The 27,579-nt window shown below is 48.3% G+C and overlaps 1 protein-coding gene across 1 annotated transcript in view; it reads left to right on the top strand.

Annotated features, from left to right (window-relative positions):
• LOC125488278 (RING finger protein 212B-like) overlaps positions 1-27,579 on the top strand; it is a 62,010-nt gene that overhangs the window by 26,558 nt on the left and 7,873 nt on the right. The window contains exons 9-14 of the mRNA XM_048621209.1: positions 4,550-4,610; positions 6,719-6,776; positions 8,865-8,904; positions 13,326-13,535; positions 14,707-14,861; positions 16,382-16,440. Coding sequence (XP_048477166.1) covers positions 4,550-4,610; positions 6,719-6,776; positions 8,865-8,904; positions 13,326-13,535; positions 14,707-14,861; positions 16,382-16,440 — 583 coding nt within the window. The remainder of the gene's footprint in view (positions 1-4,549; positions 4,611-6,718; positions 6,777-8,864; positions 8,905-13,325; positions 13,536-14,706; positions 14,862-16,381; positions 16,441-27,579) is intronic.

Consider the following 27,579-nt stretch of genomic DNA (forward strand, 5'->3'; position numbering starts at 1 on the left):
GGGTCTCGGCCCAAAACGTCAGCCTTTCTGCTCCTATGATGCTGCTTGGCCTGCTGTGTTCATCCAGCTCTGCACCTTGTTGTGTCAGCAGGTTGGGGGACTTGGGGTGGGGGAGGGGAGGTGGATGTGGAGCTTAGTCCTGAGTGTAATTTATTGGTGGTCAGTCTCATGCTGTTTGCACTTTCCTGGCAGGGGAGAAAGAATCTTGGGAATGCTGACTGACCTGACGGTCAATATTCTTCTCCAGCCCTGCCCATCCCCCCTCGGGGCGACCACACAAACACAACACCCAGTAAGACCAGTTAATGTGTGAAAGGAGGTCGCATGCTCTGATTCCCACCCCCTCCCTTTGAGGGCATCAGAAGAAAATTTCACACACTGGAGCCTGCCCCAGCACCCGAGCTCACAAAAAGTGTGGGAGGGAAACGATCGCCCTGCCCACCCCATCGCCTGACAGCTAGTGCCCTGGAAGGCAAGAGAAAAGACAGACCTCCATTCGTAGAATCCCTACAGTGTGGAGGCAGGCCATTCGGTCCATTGACTCCACACTGACGCTCCGAAGAGCATCCCTCCCAGACCTTACCCTATCCTTGTAATACTGCATTTCCCATGGCTAACCCACCTAAGCCTGCACATCCCTGGACGCTATGGGGTAATTTAGCATGGCCAATCCACACTAACCTGCACATCCTTGGACTGTGGGAGGAAACCGGAACACCCGGAGAAAACCCGAGCAAACACATAGGGGAGAACATGCAAACTCCTCACAGACAGTCGCCCGAGGGTGGGATCGAACCCGGGACCCCGGCGCTGAGAGGCAGCAGTGCCTCCCTCACCTGCCTCAGAAATGGATGCTTCAGAGCGCTTTACGGCTGATGCAGTGCCTGTAAGGTTCAGTCACTGTTGTAACCTAGAGAAGTGGGGCACCAGCAGTAGTGTGACAAGATCCAGAAAATCTGTTTCTGTCGCAATGCTGCACCAGTTCTCCGGATAAGCGATTCACCCACTGCCACTCCCCACAGCCCTGCACATTCATCCTTTTCACATAGTAATCCAATTCCCTCTTGAATGCCTCCGTTGAACCTGCCTCTGCCATGTTCTGGGACTGTGCAGTCCAGATCCTAAGCACCGTTTGCGTGAGAAGGTTTCTCCTCGTGTTGCCATTGCTTCTTTCACCAATTACTCTAGATCTGAGCCCCCTTGGTCTCAATCCTTCATCCATCGAGAATAGTTTTTACAAACCTTTTCTATCCAGGCCACTCACTGTTTTGAATATCCCAATCAAATCTCCTCTTAACCTTCTCCATGGAGAACACTCCCAACATGTGACACCTTCTCTGTCCATGCATTTCTTCGGAGAAGCTACTTTGGAATCTGCTGCATTCACCCACAGGGTCCTCAGTTTGACATCTCATCCACAGCACGATAGCTCTGGCAGTGGGGAGCACTAGTTCTGTGACTCGACCTCCGCTGATCTGTAAATGAGATCCAGGCATTAACCATGTGGCTTAAAGGAATGAGAGCGAAGTTGGCTGGAGTGGACTGGGGAAAGGAATTTAGCAGAAAAGGTGGATGAAGAACAACGGCACATGGTTATGAAGTTGTTCGTGACTCTCAACATCTCGAAGTGAGGAAAAGGGATTCTAAGAAGGGGATGAGCTGACCGTGGCTAACTGGGGAAGTTAAAGATTGTATAATTGTTTCTTCCAATTTCATACGATGTGGCAAAGATTAGTGGTAAAACAGAGGTTTGGGGAAATTTTAGAAGCTAGCAAAGACAACCAAAAAGTAAACAAGGAGAAATGTAAAGTATGAGGTTAAACTAGCAAATGATTATGAAAACAGACAACAAGAGCTTCATTAAATGTGTAAAATGGAAGAGACAGGTCAAAGTCAACACAGTGAATGAGGCTTGAAAAATAATAATAACAGGACAGGGGGAAATGGCAGAGGAGATGAAAAAAAAATACTTGGCATCTGTTTTCACAGTGGTGAACATTAGCATCATTCCAAAAATACTAAATGACCAAGGAGCTAAAGTAGAGGAAGAAATAAATACAATAGCTATCATTATTGCAGGCTTAGTTAAGTTTGCATCACATGTAGACAGGGTGGTTAAGAAGGCATTTGGCATGCTTGCCTTCATTGTTCAGACCTTTAAGCACAGCAGTTGAGATGTCATGTTGAGGTTGTACATGACGTTGGTGAGGCCTCTCCTGGAGCGCTGTGTGCAGTTCGGGTCGTCCAGTTATAGGGAGGATATTATTAAACTGGAAAGGGTTCATATAAGTGAGACTTGAGTTTATTGGAACAGCACACCAGTAGAATTTAGTAGTTAAGGGGGAATTGTTCGGTTTGTTAGTAATTCTGTTAATTTGTTCACTGTTAGGGTTAAATGAATAAATTGCTATTTGTTACTTCTAAAGTGAATATCAGGGTTCTTTTTTCATTTAACCTCCCCTTCTCTGTAACAGTTTAACAGATTAGGCGACGTGAGCTTCTCTGGGCGTTTTGTGTGAAATTATTAGAAGGGGACCTCTACTCCCGCCGTAACAGACTGGGGGCTAGTGTTTCGATTTTAGTTAACAGAGGGGTTTGACCTCTCCTTCCTAACAATAATCAAGTAGAGTCAGCATGGCTTCGTGAAGGGGAGATCATGCCTGAGGAACTTCGTTTCAGTTCTTTGAGGAAGTGATACATGGGACCCAGTCGGTGTAACATTTTAGGGTTCTGACAGGCATTTGATAAGGTCATTGGCGGTCCCTCACAGACGAGGATGACTCTCTCCTACTCTCAGGGTGAGCCTGTAAGTGACTGTACAGACCGATGCGGCTACTGTAGACTCTGATACACTTGGGGTAGTAGGTGGTCACGGGAAGGGTTGGTGGGGCATTGGTGTGGTAGCGCGCTCCTTTCGCTGTTTTCGCCTGGCTTCTGATTTTTCCTGATGGCGAGTCTTGAGCTGGACACCTTCTCGGATGCTGCTCCTCCACTTTGGACGGTCGTGGGCCAGGGATTGCCAGGTGTCTGTGGGAATGCCGACTTCCCCAGTGAGACATTGAGGGTATTGCTGAAGCGCTTGATAAGGTACTGCACATAATGCTACTTGGTAAGTTAAGAGCCTATGGTGAAGGAGATTGTATCTTATCAATACACAGAGGTTGTTGATGGATAGAGAGCTAGGATAAGGGAGACATCTTCAGGATAGCAACCTGTAATTAGTGGAGTGCCATGGAGCTCAGTGCTGAGCAATAAATATTTACAGTATATATGAATGATACGGATGATGGAAGTGAATCACCAAGTTTGTGGATGACAAAGGGAGGGATATAGACAGGTTAAGTGAGTGGGGAAAAGTTTGGCAGACGGAATGAGAAGATGTGTGTTTTGCACTTTAGCAGGAAATATAGAATCCCTGAAGTGCGGAAGCAGGCCATTTGGCCCGTCAAGTTTACACCGATCCTCCAGACAGCTTCCCACTCCTCTACCCTATCCCTGTAATCCCACATTTCTACAGATCCCTGGACACTGTGGGGCAATTTAGCGTGGCCAGTACTCCTAACCTGCGCATCTTTGTGGACTGTGGGAGGAAACCAGAGCGCCCAGGGGAAACCCCACGCAGACACGGGGGGAGAATGTGCAAACTCCATGCAGGCAGTCGCCTGAGGATGGAATCAATCCCGGGTCCCTGGTGCCGTGAGGCAGCAGTGCTAAGCACTGAGCCAACATGCCGCTGCGAAAAAAAGGTGAACGTAATTTAAAATGGGGAACGCTACAATGGAGAGGGACTTCGTGATTCATGCACAAGGACTCCCTAAGAACTAGCATCCAAATGTAACGAATAATAGGGAAGACAAATGTACTGTTGGCCTTTGTTTCAGTGACCTGGACTGTACAAGTACTAGTCAGACTACAGCTGGAATATTGTGAACAATTTTGGGCCCTTTCCTAAGGAAAGATTTACTGGCATTGGAGGCAGTCCAGGGAAGAGTCACTTGGCTGTTACTGGGTATGGAGGGACTGATTAGTGAACAGGTTGGCCTGTACACTTTGGAGCTTAGAGGAATGAGAAGAAATTTTGTTGAAAGGGCTTGACAGGATAGATGCGGAATGGTTGTTTCCTCCCTGGGTGAGAGTCCAGCACCAGAGGGCGTTATCTCAGAGTGAGGGAGATGAAAGATGAGGATTAATTTCTAGTCTGAGGGTGATGAATTCTTCACCGCAGAGGGCTGTTGAAGCTGGGTCACTAAGGGTAGTCAGGGCTGAGAGAGGGATTTTTAATCAGTGAGGGAATCGAGGGTTGTGGGGAAAAGGCAGGAAAGTGGGAGTTGAGGATGATCAGATCAGCCACGATCTCATTGAATGGCGGGGCATACTCGATGGGCTGAATGGCCTGCTTTCTACTCCTATGATTGAGTTAGTTTGTCCAAAGGGTTTGGGGAGGGTAGGGGTTAAGCAGAACGCTGTGGCACATAGTACTGAAGCAATTACTACAGGTCTTAAACTGGATTGATGGCTTATTCTGTTTCCCTCACATCCTATCAAACAGCAGGCCGGAGTCAGTGGGACAGATGTCTGGGAACAGTGTATCTAGGTCGGGTGGTCTGCTGGTAAGTACCAACGTTCAACAATCTACGTATGCTGTAACTAAAGATCGTAAGATATTGGAACAGAATTGGCCATTCGGCCTATTGAGTCTGCTCCACCATTTGATCGTGGCTGATATGTTTCCCAGCTCCATTCTCTTCCCTTCTCCCTGTAACCCTTGATCCCCTTACTCACCAAGAAACTATCTATCTCTGTATTAAATACACTCAATGACCAGGCCTCTACAGCCCTCTGTGGCAATAAGTTCCACAGATTCACCCGCCTCTGGCTGAAGAAATTCCTCCTCATCTCAGTTCCAAAGGGTTGACCCTTCACACTGAGGCTTTGCCCTTGAGTCCTAGTCTCCTACTATTCGAAGTATCTTTGCCAGGTCAGCTGTATCCAGGCCTCTCAGTATCCTGTACGTTTCAATCATGTCTCCCGCCTCATGCTTCTCAACTCCATCGAATACAGACCCAGAGTCCTCCACCTCTCCTCATATGACTGATCTCACCTCTCTTCCCTGTATCTGTAGAGGGTGTCTGTTCTCGCGTCTGCTCTGCGTGTTTCAATGGAGTATGTGCTCTCAGCTCTGCTCCACGTGTCTCTACAGTCTGATTCCTCTTGCCCTTGCTTTGTGTGTCTCTTCTGTGTGACTGCTGTCACCACTATATCTATCTACACTGTGACTGCCCTTACCTCTGCCACAAATGTGTGCATCTCCAGTGCAGTGTGCTAGTGACAGCTCCACACAGTCTGTTCCTGTGTCCGTTGAAACAAAGACTCCCCAGTCCTTGTCAGGATCCGGTACTTGCCACGAGATGAAACAGTGAATGTGAGACAAGTGTTCACATTTCAGCCAGTGCCCTGGTTCTTGTTCAATGTGTCCACACATTCATACTCACATACTGCTCTTACCATTGAGAATATATATAGAGTAGAATCACAGAATCTGTACAGTGTGGAAACAGGCGATTCAGCTGATCGGCTCCACCCAGACCCACGCCCCTACTCTGTCCCTGTAACCCTGCATTTCCCATGGCTAACCCACCCAGTCTGCACAATCCCTGGACACTATGGGGCAATTTTGCAAGTCTAATCCACCCTAACCCACACATCTTTGGACTGTGGGAGGAAACCGGAGGAAATCCACGCAGACACGCGGAGAATGTGCAAACTCCACACAAACAATTACCTGAGGCTGGAGTCGTACCTGGGTCCCTGGCGCCATGAGGCAGCAGTGCTAACCGCTGAGCCACCGCGCCACAATTGGACAAATACACATGTAGTCGCAAATACACAATTACACAGTCAGACAAACACGCACACACATGCAACCACACATGTAAAATTGCACACATTTTCTGAAGAAGGGTCTAGGCCCGAAACGTCAGCTTTCCTGCTCCTCTGATGCTGCTTGGCCTGTTGTGTTCATCCAGCTCTACACCTTGTTATCTCTATATAAAATTGCACAGTCAGACAGACACACACACGCACATGCAGGTGCACATATACGATTGCACAGTTGGATAGACATGTACCTAGGCAAACACAGTTACACAGTCAGACAGACACACATAGACATTCAGGCGCATGTACACAATAACAGTCAGATACCCACATGCAAGTGCGCATACATGATTACACACACACACACACACACACACACATATATACGCAGGTGCATGTACATAACTACACAGTTGTACCAACACGTGTATGCACACACGCGCACCTATAAACATACACACCTACCTCCCTCCAAGAAGTCATTGTGCGGTGATCAGGAGCAGAGGCTCTAACTTTTGTCCTTGCCTTTATTTCTGAGGTTGCTCTCCCGTTACTGCTCCCTGGGAATGTCTGAAATCGTACACCCAGTGGTTGGAAGCGGGCACTTACTGCTTTGAGAACCAGTTACACCACAGAGGTGAGGCTCTCAGGTGAGAAAACAGGTGGCTGAGTGACCTCGATCCCAGTGCGGCCAATCCAGCAGAACCCGGGAGGCTGGGGATCTGATGGGGGGGCACCGTCCTCCTTTCCCGTGCAATGTCAGCGAATCAAGCGGTGTGCCAACCGTCCAGCGCGATCGCTAAGCTTCACATCCTGCCTGACTCCTCTATCTCATTTGCAGACACCCAGAGGAAGCTCCATCGCCTCCGGGAGGAGCACGCCGAGAGACGCGATCATGGGTGAGTGAAATGCCTGCCCGAGGAGAATCAGAAAGGAGGAGGGGATCTCAGGGGAGTTGGTGGGAGAGACAGGACAGATTCAGGGCCTCTCCCTGGAAAGGCAGGAGGGACATATGGACTCGGACTGATTTTTTTTTGGGGGGCTGTTTTGCTGGGGGAGTGAGTCGTTTTCCTGGGGAGTAGGAGGGGACACTCCACGGTGGTGGACGTTGAAATTCCCACACCCAGTGTACACTTTGCACCCTTGCCATCCTCAGTGCTTCCTCCAAGTGTCGTTCAACACGGAGGAATACTGATTCATCAGCTGAAGGAGGACGGTACATGATAATCAGCAGGAGGTTTCCTTGCCTATGTTTAACCTGAATTTGTGGGATGCGGAGTCAATTTTGAAGGCTCCCAGGACAACTCCCTCCTGACTGTATACCACTGTGACACCCCCTCTGCTGGGTCTGTCCTTCCAGGGATGGTGATGGCTGTGTCTGGGACATTGTCTATAAAGTATGTTTCTGTGAGTATGACTATGTGAGGCCATTGCTTGACTAGTCTGTGAGACAGCTCTCCCAATTTTGACACTCGCCCCCTAGATGTTATTAAGGAGGACTTCGCAGGGTTAACAGGGCTATTTCTACCATTGTATTTTCTGGTGCCTGGGTCAATGCTAGGTGGTCGGCCTGGTTTCATTTCTTTGTTGAGACTTTGTAGCAATTAGTACAATTCAGTGGCTTTCTAGGCTGTTTCAGAGAGCAGTTGAGAGTCAACCACATTGCAGTGGCTCTGGAGCTAGACCAGGTGAGATTAGCAGATTTCTTTCCCTGAAGGACATTAGTGAGCCGGATAGGATGTTTTCAACAATCGGCAATGGATTATGGTCATTTTAAAATTCCTAATTCCAGATAGTTTTACCGACGCTCAGCAGCAGCAGTGTGTACCATCTACAAGACGCACTGCAGAGACTCACCGATGCTCCTTAGACAGCACCTTCCAAACTCACACCTCTCTACCACCGAGAAGGACAAGGGGGGGGCAGCAGATACATGGGAACACCAGCCCCCTGCGTGTTCCCCCTCCAAGCCACCCGCACTCCTGACTTGAAAATATATTCCAAATTTGACCCGGCAACAGTGAAGGAACAGCAAAATAGTTCCAAGTCAGGATGGTGCCTGGGGCTTGGTAGGGTATCTTGCAGATGTTGGCGTTCCCTTGTGTTTTGCTGTCGTTGTCGTTTTATTTTTAATTTGTTGGAGGCCATGCCTTTGGAAGGACATCAGTCTGTCTGAACATTCAGTAGTTTAATGTGTTAATAAGCTGAGGTGATTACTGACGGAACTAGAGGTGAGCATGGGACAAATGCATTGAGCATGCTGCTGGATGGGCTGGTAAGAAACAAACTCAATGGTGGCCCTTTAGCGGGGAATTGGAAAAAGTACCTGGAAGGGTGAGGAGCAAAGATGGGTGGAACTAACTGGATTTCTCCTCGAAAGTGGGGAGTTAGGATGGGGGTTGGTCAGTCAAGGGAAGTCTGAAGAAGGGTCCAGACCTGAAACATCAGCTTTCCTGCTCCTCTGATGCTGCTTGGCCTGCTTTGTTCATCCAGCTGTACACTTTGTTATCAAAAGTGTCAGGACAAATGGATTCTACGGTCCAAATGGGCTGCCCTGTCTGCTGTAGCCATTTTGCGATCACACCTGAAGTTTCTCCTGTTCTTCACTCGCTCCCTGGTGCAGGCGCATTTTTCCAGCGTGGATCACTGATCGGAAATCTGCAGCTCTCTCTCCCTCCCCCTCCCTCTTTCCACCAGAGATGGGGGTTGCATTGAAAACGGAAGTGACCTCGGGGGTCCCTCCAACACTTGCCTAATCGGAAAACTCAGCAGTAGTAGAACTTGAGCCCTTTCTGTTTGTTTGAGGGGGTCACTAACAGTTGTGCCACAACCCCCTACTGCCTGTCCCCTATACTCATTCGACAGCACTTCATACTCTTATGGATCAAGTATCAGATTGGACCAGGAACCGGGGACTGTTATAAATTGGGCTGTGAGAGTCTCTGAATTCATATTTGTGGCCAAGTTAACTTCTCTCTTCAATTTAGGCTCACCTTCTGCAGAGTCTGGAGACAGCTTGTCCCACAGGTGAGATTTTACAAGCTGTTTTCAATTCTCTTTGTCTGTCAATGTCTCTCTGTCTATGTGCTTTGCTCTGTGTCTCACTGTCTGTCTCACTCGCAGTGTGTGTCTGTCTCTCTGCCTTCCCAGGTTTCACTGTTTTTCCTTTGTGCCTTGCTACCTCTCTCTCTGTCCCGTCTTTGTCTTTCTGTATTCCCTCTCTCTCATTGTCTTTCTATTGTCAAGTCTCTCTCTTTCTCTCTCTCGCTGTCTCTAACCATTTGTATCTCCCTTCTCTCTAATCCCTGTCTTTATCCCCCTTCTCACTTAGCCCCTCTGTTTATTCCTCTTCTTTCTTGCTGTCTGTCTCCCTCTCAAAGGTCCCGTCATCTATGTTTAGGGACTCCATTTATCCAACACCTCTAAACATAATGAAACATAGCGAGGCACTTCACAAAAACCTTACAAAGCAAAGTATGACACTGATCCACGCAAAATTTTTCTCAAGACTTGGTCAAAGAGGTAGGTATTAAGGAGAGTCTTAAGGGAAGAAAGCAGGATAGAAAAGCCTGGAGATAACACAATATAGAGCTGGATGAACACAGCAGGCCAAGCAGCATCAGAGGAGCGGGAAAGGTGAGTGTAGATGGGGAGTTAGGATGGGGGTTGGTCAGCCAAGGGAAGACGGACAGGTCAAGGAGGCAGGGATGGAGCCAGTAAAGGTGAGTGTAGGTGGGGAGTTAGGATGGGGGTTGGTCAGTCAAGGGAAGTCTGAAGAAGGGTCCAGACCCGAAACATCAGCTTTCCTGCTCCTCTGATGCTGCTTGGCCAGCTGTGTTCATCCAGCTCTACACTGTGTTATCTCTGACTTCAGCATCGGCAGTTCTTACTATCTCTAGAAAAACCTGGAGTTAGGTCGGAAGGGAAATCCACTCCAGACAACTCAAGGCATATTCAGCAATGGTGGGCCAATTTAAAATGTGGGAATCATACAGCCCTACAGGCCATTTGGCTCATTGAGTCCACACTGACTGTCTGAAGAGCATCCCACTCAGACCCACCCAGTCTCTGTAACCCTGCATTTCCCGTGGCTAACCCACCTAGCCTGCATATTCCTGGACACTGTGGGGCAATTTACTATGTCCGATTCACTTAACCTGCACATCTTTCACCTGTGGGAGGTAACCGGAGCACTCGGGGGAAGCCCGCGCAGACACGGGGAGAATATGTGAACTCCACACTGACAGTCGCCTGGGCCTGGAATCGAACCCGGGTCCCTGGTGCCGTGAGGCCGGAATTAGAGGAGCACAGAGATCCCAGAGGGTCACAGGCTTCAATGAGACGACAGAGATGGGGAGGCACGAGACCAAGAAGGGATTTGAAATCAAAGATGAGAATTCCGACATCCAGACTTGACCGGGAGCCAGCATAGGCCAGCAGGCACCCAGAATGGTACAGGAACATGACTGTTGCAAATGAAGACACAGGCAGCGGAGTTCTTGATCAGCCGAGATTTTGAGAGCCCAGAATTTGGGAGAAGCATCCAGGAATGGGTTGAAATAGTACAGCCTGGAGGTAACAAAGGCTGAGGAGAGGGTTTCAGCAGCAGGGTGAGCTGAGATGCGTGAGGGCGAGCCACGTTGCAGAGGTCAGCATGAATCCGAGGTGAGTCACTCATCTTGGGGTTCAACGTGACTCTTAAGGATGTGAACAAACTGACTTAACCTCAGACTGTTGCCAGGAGGGAGGTCGGAATACGTAGCTGGAGAGTAGACTTTGGAGCTAAATCCAAAAAAAAGGCAATGGCTCAGTTTACCCCACACCAAATCAGAAGAAATCTCTGCGTATTGCACGAGGTGTCTGATAATTCGGCCACAGTGAGGAGTTAAGTGGTGAGTTTGGGCTGGGCATCGTCTGTGGTATGTCTGAAAGATAATGTCATGCTTTTGGGCAATGTGGCTGTGAGGTGTTGCATTTTGGTAAGGCAAATCAGGGCAGGACTAATGCACCTTAACGGTAAGGTCGTGGGGAGGGGAGTGTTGATCAACAAAGAGACCTTGGGGTGCAGGTTAATAGTTCCTTGAAAGTGGAGTCGCAGGTAGACAGGGTGGTGAAGAAGGCGTTTGGTACGCTTGCCTTTATTGGTCAGTGCATTGAGTACAGGAGTTGGGAGGGTCATGTTGTGGCTGCACAGGACATTGGTTAGGGCCACTTTTGGAATACTGCGTTCAGTTCTGGTCTCCCTGCTATAGGACAGATGTTAAACGTGAAGGGGTTCAGAAGAAAATTTACAAGGATGTTGCTGGGGGTGGAGGGTTTGAGCTGTAGGGAGAGGCTGAGTAGGCTGGGGCAGTTTTTCGTGGAGCATCAAAGGCTGAGAGGTGACGTTACAGAGGGTTTATTAAATCATGAGGGGCAAGGATAGGGGTGAATAGCCAAGGTCTCTTCCCCAGGATGAGCGACTCCAAAACTAGAGGGCATAGGTTTAAGGTGAGAGGGGAAAGATTTACATAAGAACATAAGAACTAGGAGCAGGAGTAGGCCATCCGGCCCCTCGAGCCTGCCCCGCCATTTATAAGATCATGGCTGATCTTTTTGAGACTCAGCTCCACTTAGCCGCCCACTCACCATAACCCTTAATTCCTTTACTGTTCAAAAATTTATCTAGCCTTGCCTTAAAAACATTCAGCAAGGTAGCTTCAACTGCTTCACTGGGCAGGGAATTCCACAGATTCACAACCCGTTGGGTGAAGAAGTTCCTCCTGACCTCAGTCTTACATTTTATTTTGAGGCGGTGCCCTCTAGTCCTAGTTTGACCTGCTAGTGGAAACAACCTCCCTGCCTCCACCTTATCTATTCCCTTCATAATCTTATGTTTCTATAAGATCTCCCCTCTTTCTTCTGAATTCCAATGAGTATAATCCCAGTCTACTCAGTCTCTCCTCATAATCCAACCCTCTCAACTCTGGAATCAACCTCTGCACCCCCTCCAGTGCTAGTATATCTCTTCTCAATTAAGGAGACCAAAACTGCACACAGTCCTCCAAGTGTGGCCTCACTAGGGATGTCATGTTGCAGCACTACAGGATTTGGTGAGGCCACTTTTGGAATACTGCATTCAGTTCTGGTCTCCCTGCTAGAGGAAGGATGTTGTTAAACCTGAAAGGGTTCGGAAAAGATTTACAAGGATGTTGCTGGGTTTGGAGGGTTTGAGCTATAGGGAGAGGCTGAATAGGCTGGGGCTGTTTTCCCTGGAGTGTCAGAGGCTGAGGGCTGGCCTTATAGAGGTTTATAAAATCATGAGAGGCACGGATAGGGGTGAATAGCCAAGGTCTTTTCCCCAGGGTAGAGGAGTCCAAAACTAGAGGGGCATAGGTTTAGGGTGAGAGGGGAAAGATTTAAAAGGGACCTGAGGGTGATGGAGGCTGGTATATGTACAACTCTATGGCTCTATAATTGTTTACAACGCCGACTAATATAGAGTACCAGGATGGAGGAGTAGGGTGATCAGCAACTTAGTGGGAATAGGATCCAAGTCGATCTCAAGGACAAGATGAGAGGGCATCAGGGATGTTGGGAGAGCAAATGGAGAACGTTTTGAGTTTCAGGCCAGGGGAGGGAAGGGTGCGGGAAAGAGGGGGCAACATCACAGGAAGTTTGGCTAATGTAAAGGAGGGCCACACCAGAGGCAGATAGTGTTATCTCCATCGTCATGACAGTGTAGCTCATGAAGTCCTCACTTTGAAGATGCTGAGGCTTTCAAGAGGTTACTTTGGCCTGGTTTGTTTTGAAGAGAGGTCGTAAGGCAGAGGCACTGAGCCGTCTACTGAAGACCACATGAGTAAACAGCTTGTGAGGCCTTGATGTTTTTTTTTCAAAGTTAGAAGCAGCCTGGGTGTGGCTAGCTCACACAGACTGGGTTTTCTGAGTATCAGCAGAAAGAGTTGGGGTCTCAAAAGAGTTGAATGTCTCTTGGCTGTTGCCCTCGCTGAATCTTCTCGAAATATTTTTTCCTGCTAGATTGGAAAACTGCACGTGAGAATCTGTGTCTGAATTTTTTTTTTTGCCAAGGGGTGTGTTTATGGGATGTTACTGTATTGAAACAGTTGATTAGTTATCGATACTGTATCTATTATTCAGTTAAGTTTAATAGAGTGTAATAGAGTTGTTATTCTAAATTCCTATTTCTTTGGTTGTATCTTAACTACGGAGTTTAAATAAATTGTGGTTTGCTTAATGTCGAGTGGTTTGACCAGCCGTATTGTAACGGGAACAGGCACTTCACATTTGCCTTTAAAATAAGAAGTAGTTAGGGTCTAGGCTACCTTCTTAAAATATTTTGGGGTGGTTGGGGTGGGGATGTGGAGGGGGAAGGGGGGGTGGGGGGGGGGTGGGAGTTGTGGGAGTGCTGATCTAGTCCATAACACACTTTCTTGTTTTTGGAGGAGATTGTGGAGGGGAGAGCGGTTTGCGAAGATGGTTTGCAGTCGAGGAGAGAAGCATTCCAGGGTGAGCCTGGGACGCCAGCAGTTTCAACAGACGAGAGAAGTTCAACGAACATGCAGCCAAACCAGTTTGTCTGGAGAGAAAACGATTATAAAGAGAGCGAGGGTACAAGCGGAAATAGACGGGGCTCAGAAGTGGAACAGCAGCCAGGGGTACATGAACGGGGCCTCAGAGAGACGGCAAGCCACCTTGTAGGGTTTAGCTACGGCGAGATTAAGATGCATGAAAACCTGGTAGTGAATCGGAAGTAGATGTTAACAATGGGAAGGAATCCAGTGTTAGACCCCTGACCGGACAATGGTGTCTTTGGAGGAGTGGAGCTAACATGGGGTGGCACGGTGACTCAGTGGTTAGCACTGCTGCCTCATGGCGGCTAGGTCCCAGGTTTGATTCCAGCCTCGGGTGAATGTCTGTGTGGAGTGGGGTTTCCTCAGAGTGCTCTGGTTTCCTCCCAAATTGCAAAGACGTGCAGGTTAGGGTGGGTTGGCCATGCTAAATTACCCCGTAGTGTCCAGAGACGTGCAGGTTAGGGTGGGTTGGCCATGCTAAATTACCCCGTAGTGTCCAGAGACGTGCAGGTTAGGGTGGGTTAGCCATGCTAAATTACCCCGTTGTGTGCAGAGACATGCAGGTTAGGGTGGGTTGGCCATGCTAAATTACCCCGTAGTGTCCAGAGACGTGCAGGTTGGGGTGGGTTGGCCATGGGAAATGTAGGCTTAAAAGGATAGTGGGGGCGGGGGATGCTGTTGGGAGGGTTGGTGTGTACTTGATGGGCCAATTGGCCTGCTTCCACACTGTAGGGATTCTCTGATGATTCTGTGATGAAAGCTTCAGCCATCTAATTGTTTGGAAGTGGGTGAGGTCCAGAAGCTGTTTGGAGATGGAGCAGCAGAGGGTGCACTGTTGAAGGTATCTCTGTACAAATGAAACTCCAGGAGGTGATGTGTGGAGACTACGTTGCAGGACAGGATGGAGACAGCAAAGTTGGAGGACACCGTGTGACCCCCTGGTCACTGGAAAGCTGCTCTGCCAAGCACTTGTAGGCCTGGCAGAAGACACCCAGTTCGAAGCTAAACACGGTCATGGCAGGAAACTCCCAACTGAGATACTTTAATGCGACTCTTCATTGCTCCTGCCAACTCCTGCCGCCTGTGTGTGGGTGTGCATGTGTGTATATGTGCCTGTGTGTGTGTGTGTGCCTCTGTGTGTGTTGTCAGGGTTGGGGGGTGGTTGTATTAATGAAGTGCATAGGGGATTACTTGATGCTTTCAGGGCCTGTTCATGAAAGTGGTGGTGACAACATCATTCTTTTGCCTTTCTCAGATTGGCATCAAGAACCCCGACTCTGCTGACTGTCCCAGTGAGTGGAGGGCAGGACTCCTCGGAGGGATACAACCTCAGAGATGGCGGCCTTCCCCCATCTCACCGCACGAGGCATGTCCCGTTGGCGGCTTACGTCAATCCTCTGACTCTCGTCGGTAAGGCATTCTCTGCTCCAGCAGCAGTCTGCCATGCGCACGCGTGCGCACTCACACACTCGGACAATCCGAGTTCATGCCCCACCGCTGCTGTTCTCTGTGTGACTCAGAGGGCACGACATGCAGCACGAGGCAGTCAACAAACTGCCACTCACTATGCTCACCCGTGCCTCCCCCTTGGCCAGACACTCATCTCATGTCCTTTCCAACTTTTTCCCTGAATTCATAACCATTGGCCACCCACACCGTGGATTTGTTTGTTCCTCCTCCGCCCCACACTCCTTGTGTTCTCCTTCCCCAATTGCAGCCTTCAAACCTCTGCCTGGCTTTTCTCTTGTACTGTGTGTCCTACGCCTCCCACATGCTCTGTCCCCTCAATCTCCAACAGCAATCCCCTCCACCTCACCTATCATGGATTCCCTCTGTCTCTCTTCCTCCCCTCCGTCCCCTCCCCGCCCGGCCCGATGGAATCCTGTCTCCGTCTTCCTTGTCCCCTCCGCCTCTCCAAACATGCTGTCTCTTCCCTCAGTCCCCATCCGCAGTTTCTCCCTATTTCCCATCACCATTTCTCTCTCTTTTCCTTTCCCACCCTCAGTGTTCCCCACTTCAGTAACCGCTGTGATCTCTCTTCCCTCCCTACCACAGCCCCACAACCCAATGTGCTACTTCCCTCTTTCCTGTCCTGCTGAGGATTCTGTTCTCTCCCCCCACAACCCCTCACCACTCGAGAGGCATTGTCTTTTCCACCTTCGTCTCTTTCCCATCTCGCTTGTAAAACTGTTCGGATTGGGAATGTTTGCTTTCCTGGTCACCGTTCTGCTGAGCCAGAGTGTTTAGAACGTTGGACCAGGTTTTGGTAATGGCTGTGGGCTTCTCCCGATGAAGTGATGGCTTGTGAAGCAAGTTTTCTTTTTAATTACTGAAAAGACGAATACTTTTCTGAAGCTTTTCCATGTAGCGCTGTTCAAGATAAATGCCAGAAATGCCAAATTTCAGGCGATCAGAGCAGTTTGTACTGTAGGTGGAAAGGGTGCAGATTGGTTGGCACAATGATCCTGATTGGTCACAACGTTGTCATTGGAGAAGGCAGTGGGGAGCTACAGGCGTCCCAGGCCCCTGTGTGATTCAATGAAGATGCAACAATTGAAAATATTCCCCTTGTTTTCAGAAAACGCATCCCTGTGCATGGATATATGTCGCTTATGTTAAACTGATTATCGGGTTAGCTGTTGGTGCACTTGGGATTGTTCAGCATTGTATTTAACTGTAGATGTTTTGATTGTGAGCACAGAGCTTGTTTGGTATGGTCTCCACAGTGCCTGCAGCAGTCAGAGTGGACTGGAGGCATAGTCAGCCAGCATCTCTTGGGCAGTAGAAATTGTTGTGATTGTTTGAAATTTGGCATTCTTGGCATTGCTCATGAACGATTGCAGGACCAAAACCTTCTGCAACGTGACTTCCTTTTTAGTGATATTTCAAGTTCTGCACCACCAAAAGTGACCGCGTTTTGTCTTTTCCAGGACTGAGCGACAGCCATCGCGCTCCCTTGGTGAACAGCGAACCTCGACGTCCGATTCAGGTAAAACATGATCAGGTTAAACTGGTGGGGTGGAGCACGCCAGTATGGTGGGCTTTCCAGGATTTAACATCTCCACAGTGACAGAGGTTACAATGATCTAGAGGAGTCCCAGAATTGTTATGGTGCAGAATGAGGCCATTCATCCCATCCTGTGTGCACCAGCACGCCGAAGGAATGTCATGACTTAGGGTCACGGAGATGTACAACACGGAAACGGACCCTTTGGTCAAACTCGTCCATGCTGACCCAGATATCCTAAATTAATCTAGCCCCGTTTGCCAGCATTTGGCCCCTATCTCTCTAAACCCTTCCTATTCATGTATCCATCCAGATGCCTTTTAAATGTTGTAATTGTACCAGCATCCACCACTTCCTCTGGCAGCTCGTTCTGTACACGCATCACCCTCTGCGTGAAAAAGCTGCCCCTCATGTACCTTTTAAATCTTTACCCCTCTCACCTTAAACCTATGCCCCTCTAGTTGTGGACATCCCTACCGTTGGGAAAAGACCTTGTCTATTCACCCTATCCATGCCCCTCATGATTTTATAAACCTCTATAAGGTCACCCCCTCAGCCTCCGACACTCCAGGGAAAACAGCCCCAGCCTATTCTGCCTCTCCCTGTAGTTCAAACCCTCCAACATCCTTGTAAATCTTTTCTGAAGCCTTTCAAGTTTCACAACATCCTTCCTACAGCAGGGAGACCAGAATTGAACACAGTATTCCAAAAGTGGCCCTAACCAATGTCCTGTACAGCCGCAACATGACCCTCACAACTTCTGTACTCAATGCACTGACCAATGAAGGCAAGATGTAGTGCCATTCTCTTGCCCTTTCCTGCCTAACCCTGCATATTGTTTATATTCCGATAATCTAATTCCTCAATTGAATCTGCTGCCACCACATTTATTCCAGACCCTAACTACTTGCAGTGTGAAAATGTTTTTTCTCTTGCACCTCGTTGCTACTTTTGCAAATCACTTTAAACCTGCGTCCTCTCAGAGAATCATACAGCACAGAAACGGACCCTTCGGTCCAACCAGTCCATGCTGAGCATAATCCCAAACTAAACTAGTCCCACCTGCCTGCTTGTGGGCCATATCCTTCCAAACCTTTCTTATTCATGTACTTATCCAAATGTCTTTTAAATGTTGTAACTGTACCCACATCCACCACTTCCTCTGGAAGCTCATTCTACACATGACCATTCTCTGTGTGAAAAAAAATGCCCCCATGTCTTTTCTTAAACTTGCTCCTCCCACCTTAAAAAAATATGCCCCCTAGTTTTGAACGCCCGCACCCAAGGGAAAAGACACCTGCCATTCACCTTAACTATACCCGTCATGACCTTATAAACGTCTAAAAGGTCACACCTCAACCTCCTACACTCCAGTGAAAAAAGTCCCAGCCTTTCCTTTTAACTCAAACCCTCCGTACCTGGCAACATCCTGGTAAAAGAGATAACAAGGTGTAGGAGATAGTAGGAACTGCAGATGCTGGAGAATCTGAGATAACAAGGTGTAGAGCTGGATGAACACAGCAGGCCAAGCAGCATCAGAGGAGCAGGAAGGCTAACGTTTCAGGCTTAGACCCTTCTACTGCGGTTATGTGTGCCTCTTAATTATCCAGAATATTTGACCAACCAGCACACTCCCGGTCCCACGGGTGCCGGTTAATAAAAAGTTTGCTGTGCATCATTCCTAAAGTATGGCGCCTAGAATTGTACACGATACTCCAGCTAACACGCTCTAACTTGGGTCTGATACAAGTTTAGGGTCCATTTAGCTTGCCGGCTGGTTTGTGACACAGAATAATGCCAACAGCTTGGATTCAACTCCCACACTGGCTGAGATCACCACGTTAGCCTTTCCTTCTCAGTCTCTCCCCTCGCCTGAGTCGTAGTGGCCCTCAAGTTAAACCACCACCAGTTATTTCTCTTGAATGAGAGAGTACCCCTCATGGTCTGGTATGACTGTGGTGGCTTTGCCTTTATAGAAGTTTAGCACAACCTCCTCCCTGCTCCTGTACTCTATGCCCCTATCAATAAATCCTAGGCTGGGATGAATTAACACAGGATTTTATCAACAACTCTCTCGACCTGGCCTGCAACATTCCAATGACTTATGCACATGTACAAGCGGGTCTCTATGCCCCTGCACAGCATTTAGAATACCCTTTATATCTCTCCATTGAAATGTATCATTTCACATTTTTCTGCGTTGACTTCCATCCTTCACCGATCATCCACTCACAAGAGGACATTGACAAGTTGATGTCATACACTGTCCTCTTCATAGTTTATAATGTTTCCAAGTGTCGTGCAGTTCACTGCACTGCAAGATTTAGATCATTAATATAAATCAGGAAAAGCAAGGGGCCCAATGCTGGGACTCCAAGACAAACCTTCCTGCATTCTAAAAAAAAAATCTGTTAATCGTTACTCAGTTTCCCATTAAACAGCTAGTGTTGTACCCGTGTTGCTCCTGCACCTTTTATCCTTTGAGCTATAACTTCTTTCACTTTTATTGTGTGGCACTGTATTGAAATCCTTTAGGGAGCCCATGCCGTATTGCAGACTGGCATCGCCAGTGCCCAAAGAAGTCCTGGTGTTTGCAATGTGGAGATATCAGAGCCTGGAGATGTTGCAGTGTGTTTACTGTGTGCCGAACACCGAGCCCAGAGGGGTTACAACGTATACAGTGCTGGGTGGGGGTCAGCTCAGTTGGCTGGACAGCTGGTTTGCAACACAGAGTGACACCAACAGTGTGGATTCAATTCCTGCACTGACGGAGGTCACCATGAAGGAATCTCCATCTCAACCTCTCCCCTCGCCTGAGGTGTGGTGACCCTCAAGTTAAACCACGGTCAATCATCTCTTTAATGAGAGGGCAGCCCTATGGTGACTTTATCTAACAATGCTGGTATCTCTGGAGCCTGGACAGTTTACGGTGCAGGGATCACCAGAGCCCAGAGGGGTTGCAGTGTTTACAGTGCAGGGATCACCAGAACCCAGAGGGGTCGCAGTGTTTACAGTGCAGGGATCACCAGAGCCCAGAGGGGTCGCAGTGTTTACAGTGCAGGGATCACCAGAGCCCAGAGGGATGGCAGTGTTTACAGTGCAGGGATCACCAGAGCCCAGAGGGGTCGCAGTGCAGGGATCACCAGAGCCCAGGGGATCGCAGTGTTTACAATGCGGGGATCACCAGAGCCCAGAGGGATTGCAGTGTTTACAGTGCAGGGATGACCAGAGCCCAAAGGGATTACAACATTTATATTACAGGTTGTGACATTACCATTTAAGCACTATCAAACATACAAAACAAATCCCAGTAATACCTATTAATCAAGAGGAGAGAGGGGAACTAAGGTGGTCTGCTGGCTCAGTGGTTAGCACTGCTCCCTCACGGTGCCAGGGACCCGATTTCAATCCCACCCTCAGGCGACTGTCTGTGTGGAGTTTGCACATTCTCCCCGTGTCTGCGTGGGTGTCCTCTGGGTGCTCCGGTTTCCTCCCACAGTCCAAGGATGTGCAGGTTAGGCTGGGTTGGCCGTGGTAAATTACCCCATAGTGTCCAGACTAGGTGGGTTAGCCATAGGAAAGGCAGGGCTACGGTGGTGGTGGGTCTGGGTGGGATGCTGTTTGGAGGGTCGGTGTTGACTCTGTGGGACGAATGGCCTGCTGCCACACTGTAGGGATTCTATGGTGAAAATACAATCAGCAGGGAAGCAGTACTGAGCATACTGATGGAGCCACAGACTAACCGGTCTCCGAGTTCAGGTAGACTTCCAGCTAGGTTCTTAAAAGAGGTGGCTATTGAGGTAGAAGATGTGTCAGTGTTAATTTTCTGGAAAGGTTCCATCAGACGTGATAGTAGAAAATATAACTCTTCTATTCAAGAAGAGATGGAGGCAGTAAACAGGAAACTGTTGGCCTTTTAGTCTGTCATGGGGAATGTGTTAGAATCGATCATTAAGGAGGTTATGTCTGGGCACTTAGAAAAAGTCATGGTTATCAGAGTCAGCATGAATCTGTGAAAGGGAAGCCATGTTTAGTCAATTTATTGGAATCCTTGGAAGGGGTAGTGCGTGCTGTGGATAAAAGGAACCCACTAATATACTGAATTTTCAGCATTTGTTAATATGCCACCTAAAAGGTTATTACGCAGAGTTGAAACACAAAGTGTCGTGGATAAAATACCAGCACGGACAGAAGGCTGGCTGGTTGGCAGAAAATAGAGTATACATAAACGGGTCTTTCTCTAATTGGCAGGATGTAACACATGGAGTGCTACAGCCGTCTGTGCTGGAGCCTCAGCATTTTACAACTAACGTTAATGACTTAGCGAAAAGGAACAAAGGCACTAGTAGCCAAGTTTGCAGATGACAGAAAGAGGAGAAGGAAAGTTTATTTTTATGATGTGAAGAGGACATATGGTGTTTACAGGTAGATTGAATGGGTGGGCAAAAATCTGGCAGGTGGAGTACAATGTGGGAAAATCTGAATTTATTCTCTTCAGCGGGAAAATTGAGAATGAGCATGACTTAAGTGCCAAATAACTGCAGAATTCAGTGTGGAGGAGGGATCTAGTGCATGAGTCACAAGAAATTAGTATGCAGGTACAGGAATCAATTGAGAAAGCTAATGGAATGCTGTCCTCCATTACAAGAGAAACTGAACCATGAAGGTAAGGGTGTTGAAGAGATCTTATTGCAAATACTTTGTGCAGTTCTGGACTTTTTTTTTAAAGATATGGTGGAATGGATTGGAGATGCTTCAGAGGATGTTTACTAGATTGATACCTGGAAGGAGTGGGATACCTTATGAGGAAAGGTTGGACAGACTGGGTTTGTTTTCACTAGAATTTAGAAGAGTAAGGAATGACTTGATTGAAGTACACAAGACCCTGAATGGTCTTAACAAGGCAGACAGGTCACAGCACAGAAACACACCCTTCGGTCCAATTCGCCCATGTTGAACAGATATCCTAAATTAATCTAGTCCCATCTGTCAGCATTTGGTCCATATTCCTCTATTCATGTATGTACCCACATGCCTTTTAAATGTTGTAATTGTACCAGCCTCTCTACCTCCTCTGGCAGCTCATTTCATGCATGCACCATTCTCTGCGTGAAAAGTTTGCCCCTTAGGTCCCTTTTAAATCTTGGCTCTCTCACCTTAAACCAATGCCTTCCAGTTTTGGACTCCCGAACTCTGGGAAAAAGACCTCGGCTATTCACCCTATCCACGCCCCTCATGATTTTATGAACATCTATAAGGTCATCCCTTAGCTTCCAATGCTCCAGGGAAATTAGCCCCAGCCTGTTCAGCTTCTCCCTGCATCCTTTCAGGACAGGGGTGAGGAGAATATCTTTTTTTCTGACGGATGTGAGACTTTGGAAATCTGTGTCTCAGAAGGCAGTGGAGGCAGGTTCATTGACTATTTTATAGACATTGGTGGATAGGTTCTTGTTAGGCAGTGAAACCAAAGGTCATCAGTGGGCAGCTCGGGAAATGGGATTTGAAACTCAAACAGATCAGTCGTGATCCTGTTGAATAGTGGAGCAGGCTTAACTACCCTCTGAAATGCCTAATCAGTCAGTCAGTTGTATAAAACCGCTTAAAAAAAACTCAAAAACTAAAGAAATGAAACCAGACTGCTGTCTGGCATTGCTCTAGGAAATAGCAGTGACAAACTCTCAAGCCCTGTCGACTCTGCAGTGTCCTCCTTACTAACACCTGGGGCTAGTCCCAGAATGGGTGAGAGCTGTCTCACAGACGAGTCAGCTGACATAATTATATGTCAGATAACTCCTCCACCACCCCTGGATATGTCCTGTCCCACAAGACCAGGCCAGACCCAACAGAGGCCTTGGCCCAGGGACATACTGAAGGGAGGGAGTTGCCCTGAGAGCCCTCAATTTGAACTTTTATTGGATCAGGCCAAATATGGGTGAGAGAACCTCCTTCTGATTGGCATGTACCCTATCAAACTTAATGAACAATTAAACTATTCGCTGGGGAAAGGAGGAAACAGATATCCCCAACTTCAATTATGGGTGTGCCCAGTACATCACTGCAAAAGATAAGGCTATAAAGTATTTGCAACAGTCTTCAGCCAGAATTGCTAAGTGGATGATCCGTCTTGGTCCCCTCCAGTGGACACCAGCATCACAGATGTCAGTCTTCAACCAGCTGGATTCACGCCACATGCTATCAAAAAATGGAACTGAATACTGCAAAGGCTAAGGAACCTGACAACATTCCAGCAATAGTACTGAAGATTTGTGCTCCAGAACTTGCCGCACCCCTAGCCACCTGCAGCTGCGACACTGGCATCTACCAAGCAACATTGAAAATTCCCTCAGTTTCCTGTAGACAATGGGCAGGACAAATCTAACCCCAGCCAATTACTGCTGGTCAGTCTACTCTCGATCATCAGTAAAGTGATAGATGGTGTCATCAACAGTGCTACCAAGCAGCACCTGCTCAGTGACACCAGGGCCACTCAGCTCCTGACCTCATTCCAGCCTTGGTTCAAACGTGGACCAAAGAGCTGAATTCCAGAGGTGATAGCACTGCACTGACAGGCTGCATTTGACCCAGTGTGACACCAAGGACACCTAGCAAAACTGGAATCAATGGGAACCGGGGGGATTCTCTCCATTAGTTGGAGTCATGCCTAATACTAAGTAGGATGGTTGTAGTTGCTGGAGGTCAGTCACCTCAGTTCTAGGACGTCTCTGCAGGAGCTCCTCGGGGTAGTGTCCTCAGCACAACCCTCTTAGCTACTTCATCAGTGATCTTCCCTCCAATGTATGGTCATATGTAGGGATATTCACAGATGATTGCACAGTTTTGAAGTGCCAATGAATTGTTACCTCTAAGAAGAGAGAGTTTAACATTCAATGTGGCATCACTATCACTGAATCCCCCACTGTCATAGTTGTGGGGGGGTCACCATTGTCCTGAAGCTGGATTGGATCCACCAAACAAATACAGCGACTACAAGAGCAGGTCAGAGGCTGGGAATCCTGCAGTGAGTCACTCACCTCCTGACTCCCTGCAAAGCCCTGTCCTACCATCAACAAGGCATAAGTCAGGAGTGTGATGGGATACTCCCCAGTTGCCCTGGATGGGGGCAGCTCCGACAGCGTTTGAGAAGCTCGACACCGCTGTCCAGGGACAAAGCAGCCGCCCACTCGATTGGCACCACATCCACAAACATTCACTCCCTCCACCACCAATGCTGGGTTGCAACAGTGTGTACCATCTACCAGGATGCACTGCAGAAACTCACCGAGGCTGCTAAGGCAGCATCTTCCAAACCCATGCCCCTCTACCATCTAAAAGGACAAGGGGCAGTAGGTACATGAGGACATCATCACCTTTCAATTTCACCTCCGAGCCACTCCCCATCCTGACTTGGAACTATACCGTTGTTGCTTCAGTATCGCTAGGTCAAAATCCTGGAATTCCTTCCCTAAGAGCATTGTGGGTCTGCCTACAGCACATGGACTGCAGCGGTTCAAGAATGCAGCTCACCACCAACTTTTTATGAGCTACAAATGCTGGCCTAGCCAGTGAGGCTCCCACCAAAAAAATCTCTGAGAAACAACTTGAGGGACACCAGAGGAGGAATTTCTTGTTTCGGAAGGTTGGATTTCTCTTCGGGTCACAAATGCATGAACCTGGTCTATTTTTGAACCTCCAGTCTTAAAATGCAGGTTTAAGAAGAGAGAGAGAAAAAGAAAATAGTGTGTTTGTAGACCTCAGGCTGACCCCAAGCCAATGAAGTATTTTTTGAGGTGGAGTCACTGTGGTAATGTACAAAAATGTAGAAGCCAGATTCTGTTCACTGCAGTTTTGCAAACATTCGGTGAGGTAATGGGCCATCTGTTTTTAAACATTGGTTGAAGGATAAATATTCCCCTGGAGAACTCCCTCGCTTCGCTTCCAATATGCGTTGAATTTAGAGTCATAGAGATGTACGGCACAGAAACAGACCCTTCAGTCAAACTTGTCCATGCCCACCAGGTATCCTAAATTAATCCAGTCCCATTTGCCAGCATTTGGCCCGTATCCTTATAAACTGTTCCTATTCATATACCCATCCAGATGCCTTTTAAATGTTGTAATTGTACCAGCCTCCACCCACTTCCTCTGGTAACTCGTTCCATACACCCACCACCCTCTGCCTGAAAATATTGCCCCTTGTGTCCCTTTTAAATCTTTTCCGCTCTCATGTTAAACCTATGCCCCTCCAGTTTTGGACACCCCCTACCCAGGGGAAAAGACCTTGGCTATTCACCCTCCTCATGATTTTATAAACCTCTATAAGGTCACCCCTCAGCCTCTGGAACTCACAGCCTTCACACTCAAGAGAGTCTTAAACGGTGGCAAAGGAGTGAGCCGGAGAGAGCAGATGCTTGGCAGCAGTACAGAGACAGGAGGGAGAGAGAGTCAAACAGTGAGCCTCACACTGCAGGGTGGATGGGTTGGGCACCCACAGACACTCCCTCACAGAGTTTCCCCTTGCCCACTGTGTGCCAGCCACCCTCACTCCCTGCAGTAGCGAGAGGAAGGAATTTTTTTTTTTTTATTTTCACGTACGGTGGGGGAGCAGTGAGCATCCAAGCCATCTGGAACCCTTGCTGAGTGCCGTCACGCTTTGGAGCATCTCCAGGGTCTGGCTGGACTTCCTGTTGGAAAACAAGCTCAGCTCGCAGTCCCTCCACCATCGCACCGCAGCCCCTCCCCGCTGCCTCCACCTCTGTTTTCTCCAAATGGACTTGTAGAGGATGTCAGTGTTTGCACCATGGTGGCAGGCCATTGAACAATAGTCTCAGACTAAAGGCTCGCCAATTTATGACCGAGATGAAGAGGAATTTCCTCTCTGAGGGTTATGAATCTTTGGAACTCCTTGCCGCAGAGGGCTGTGGGGGGGGTAGATTTCTTGCGTCCATTCAAGGCTGAGGTAGATAGATTCGTGATCAGTCAGGAATCCAGGGTTTTGGGAGAAAGGGCAGGAAAGTGGATGTGATGCGTTTGGATCAGCCGTGATAGTGTTGAATGGCAAAGCAGGATTGAGAGGCCGAACGGCCTACTCTTGTTCCTATTTCCCGTGATCTTACGTGACCCTCAGCTCTCTACAAAGATTGAAGTTACACCTCACCCCTCTCCTCTGTCTCTCTCTCCGTCTCTCTCTCTCTACGTCGGTCCCCCTCCCCCATCACACGATCAACATATCAATCTGTTCGTTCCCCCTAATCCAGCTGCCCCTACAGTAGCAGATCCCCTGTTCTCGTCACCCTCTGGGCAAAGGATTTGTTTTAATTTCTGCTGTTTAATCAACTCAGCAAGAGATGCAATCCTTCACACTTGTATTCTGCTTTGAAAGAATCACTGACTAGTTTCCATAACCTTCTCCACCACACTCTCACACTGCAACGGGTGAAAGCCAAGGGACTGTGAGCAGACACAGAGAGAGCGTTTCCACAGTCCATCGCCCTCAGGCACAGGATAATGAGACAGCCCAAGAATTCAAACCTGAGAGGTCAGCAAACACATTCCTGTGTATGGGGGAAGGGAGGATGTTACTCGCGTTGGGATGACCCACCACTGCAAGGCTCTGGTTAAATGAAAGAGCAAACACCCTTCACACGGGGAATTTGTAGCAGGCAGTTGTTGGAAAAGTGCAATTTTAAATGGTTGAGCTGTGCAGAACAGAGTGGGATTAGACTGAGTGGGGAGAGAGGATAGTGGGATTAGACGGAGTGGGGAGTGAGAGAGTGGGATGAAACTGGGTGCAGAGTTAGGGAGTGGGATTAGATGAGTGGGAAGCGGGGGAGTGGGGTTAGGCTGGGTGGGGAGTGACGGTGTGGGATTAGGCTGGGTGGGGAGTGAAGGAGTGGAATTAGGCTGACTGGGGAGTGAAGGAGTAGGATTTACCTGGATGGGGAGTAAAACAGTGGGATTAGACTGAGTGGGATGTGAACGAGTAGGATTAGGCTGGGTGAGGAGTGAGTGGGATTAGACTTGATGGGGAGTTAGGGAGTGGGATGAGACTGGGTGGGGAGTTAGGGAGTGGGATTAGGTTTGGTGGGGAGCGAGGAGAATGGGATTAGGCTCGGTGGAGAGTGGGATTAAGATGGGTAGGGAATGACGGAGTGGGATTAGACTGGGTGGGGAGCGGGGGGAGTGGGGTTAGCCTGGGTGGGGAGCGAGGGGAGTGGGATTAGGCTGGGCGGGGAGCGAGGAGAGTGGGATTAGGCTGGGTGGGAAGTGCGAATTGGGGGTGATTTATTTTTACGTGTTTGGGTGTCACTGGCTAGTCTGGCATGTATTGCTCATCTGCAATTGCCCCTTGAAAAAAGGATGTGATGAGCCATTATCTTGAGCTGCTGCAATCGTGGAGTTTCTGTAAATCCACAGTGCTGTTAGGAACGACAGTTTATTTCCAAACCAGAGTGGTGAGGGGCTCAGAGGACAATTTAAGGTGTTGGTGTCCCATATATGTATTACTTTGGCCTTCTAGAAAGGCTGATGTTGCCATTACAATGATGTTGCATAATTTGGAAGGTACTGTCTAAGGAGCCTTGGTGCAGTGCATTTTATATATGTCTTTGATGTAAGAAATGAAGCTAATTCTTGTAGCCACTGTGTACATGTGCTTGTTCTGCTAGTGGGCAAAGGGTGATGGTTGGATAGTATAGTCTCTTATTGGAGATGGCCACTGGCACTTGTATGGCACAAATGTTTGCTTGCTACCATTGTTGACACAGGAAATGCGTGGCTGTGAGCCTGAGTACAACAAGATCCCAACAACGTTATAATGATCAGGTCAGCCAATTTAATGTTCTTCTTTGACACACCAAACACTGGTCAGGACACAGGATAATGGAAATCTTGCTCAAAGTATACAAGGTCAACTCGCCAGACCACAACTGGAAGACTGTGATAACAAGGTGTAAAGCTGGATGAACACAGCAGGCCAAGCAGCATCAGAGGAGCAGGAAAGCTGACATTTCAGGTCTGGACCCTTCTTCAGAAAATATTTTCATCAGCTTTGCTGCTCCTCTGATGCTGCCTGGCCTGCTGTGTTCATCCAGCTCCACACCTTGTTATCTCAGACTGCAGCAT

Source organism: Rhincodon typus, unplaced genomic scaffold, assembly GCF_021869965.1.
Source record: "Rhincodon typus isolate 14 unplaced genomic scaffold, sRhiTyp1.1 hic_rhity00000118, whole genome shotgun sequence".
Classification (NCBI taxonomy): Eukaryota; Metazoa; Chordata; class Chondrichthyes; order Orectolobiformes; family Rhincodontidae; genus Rhincodon; species Rhincodon typus.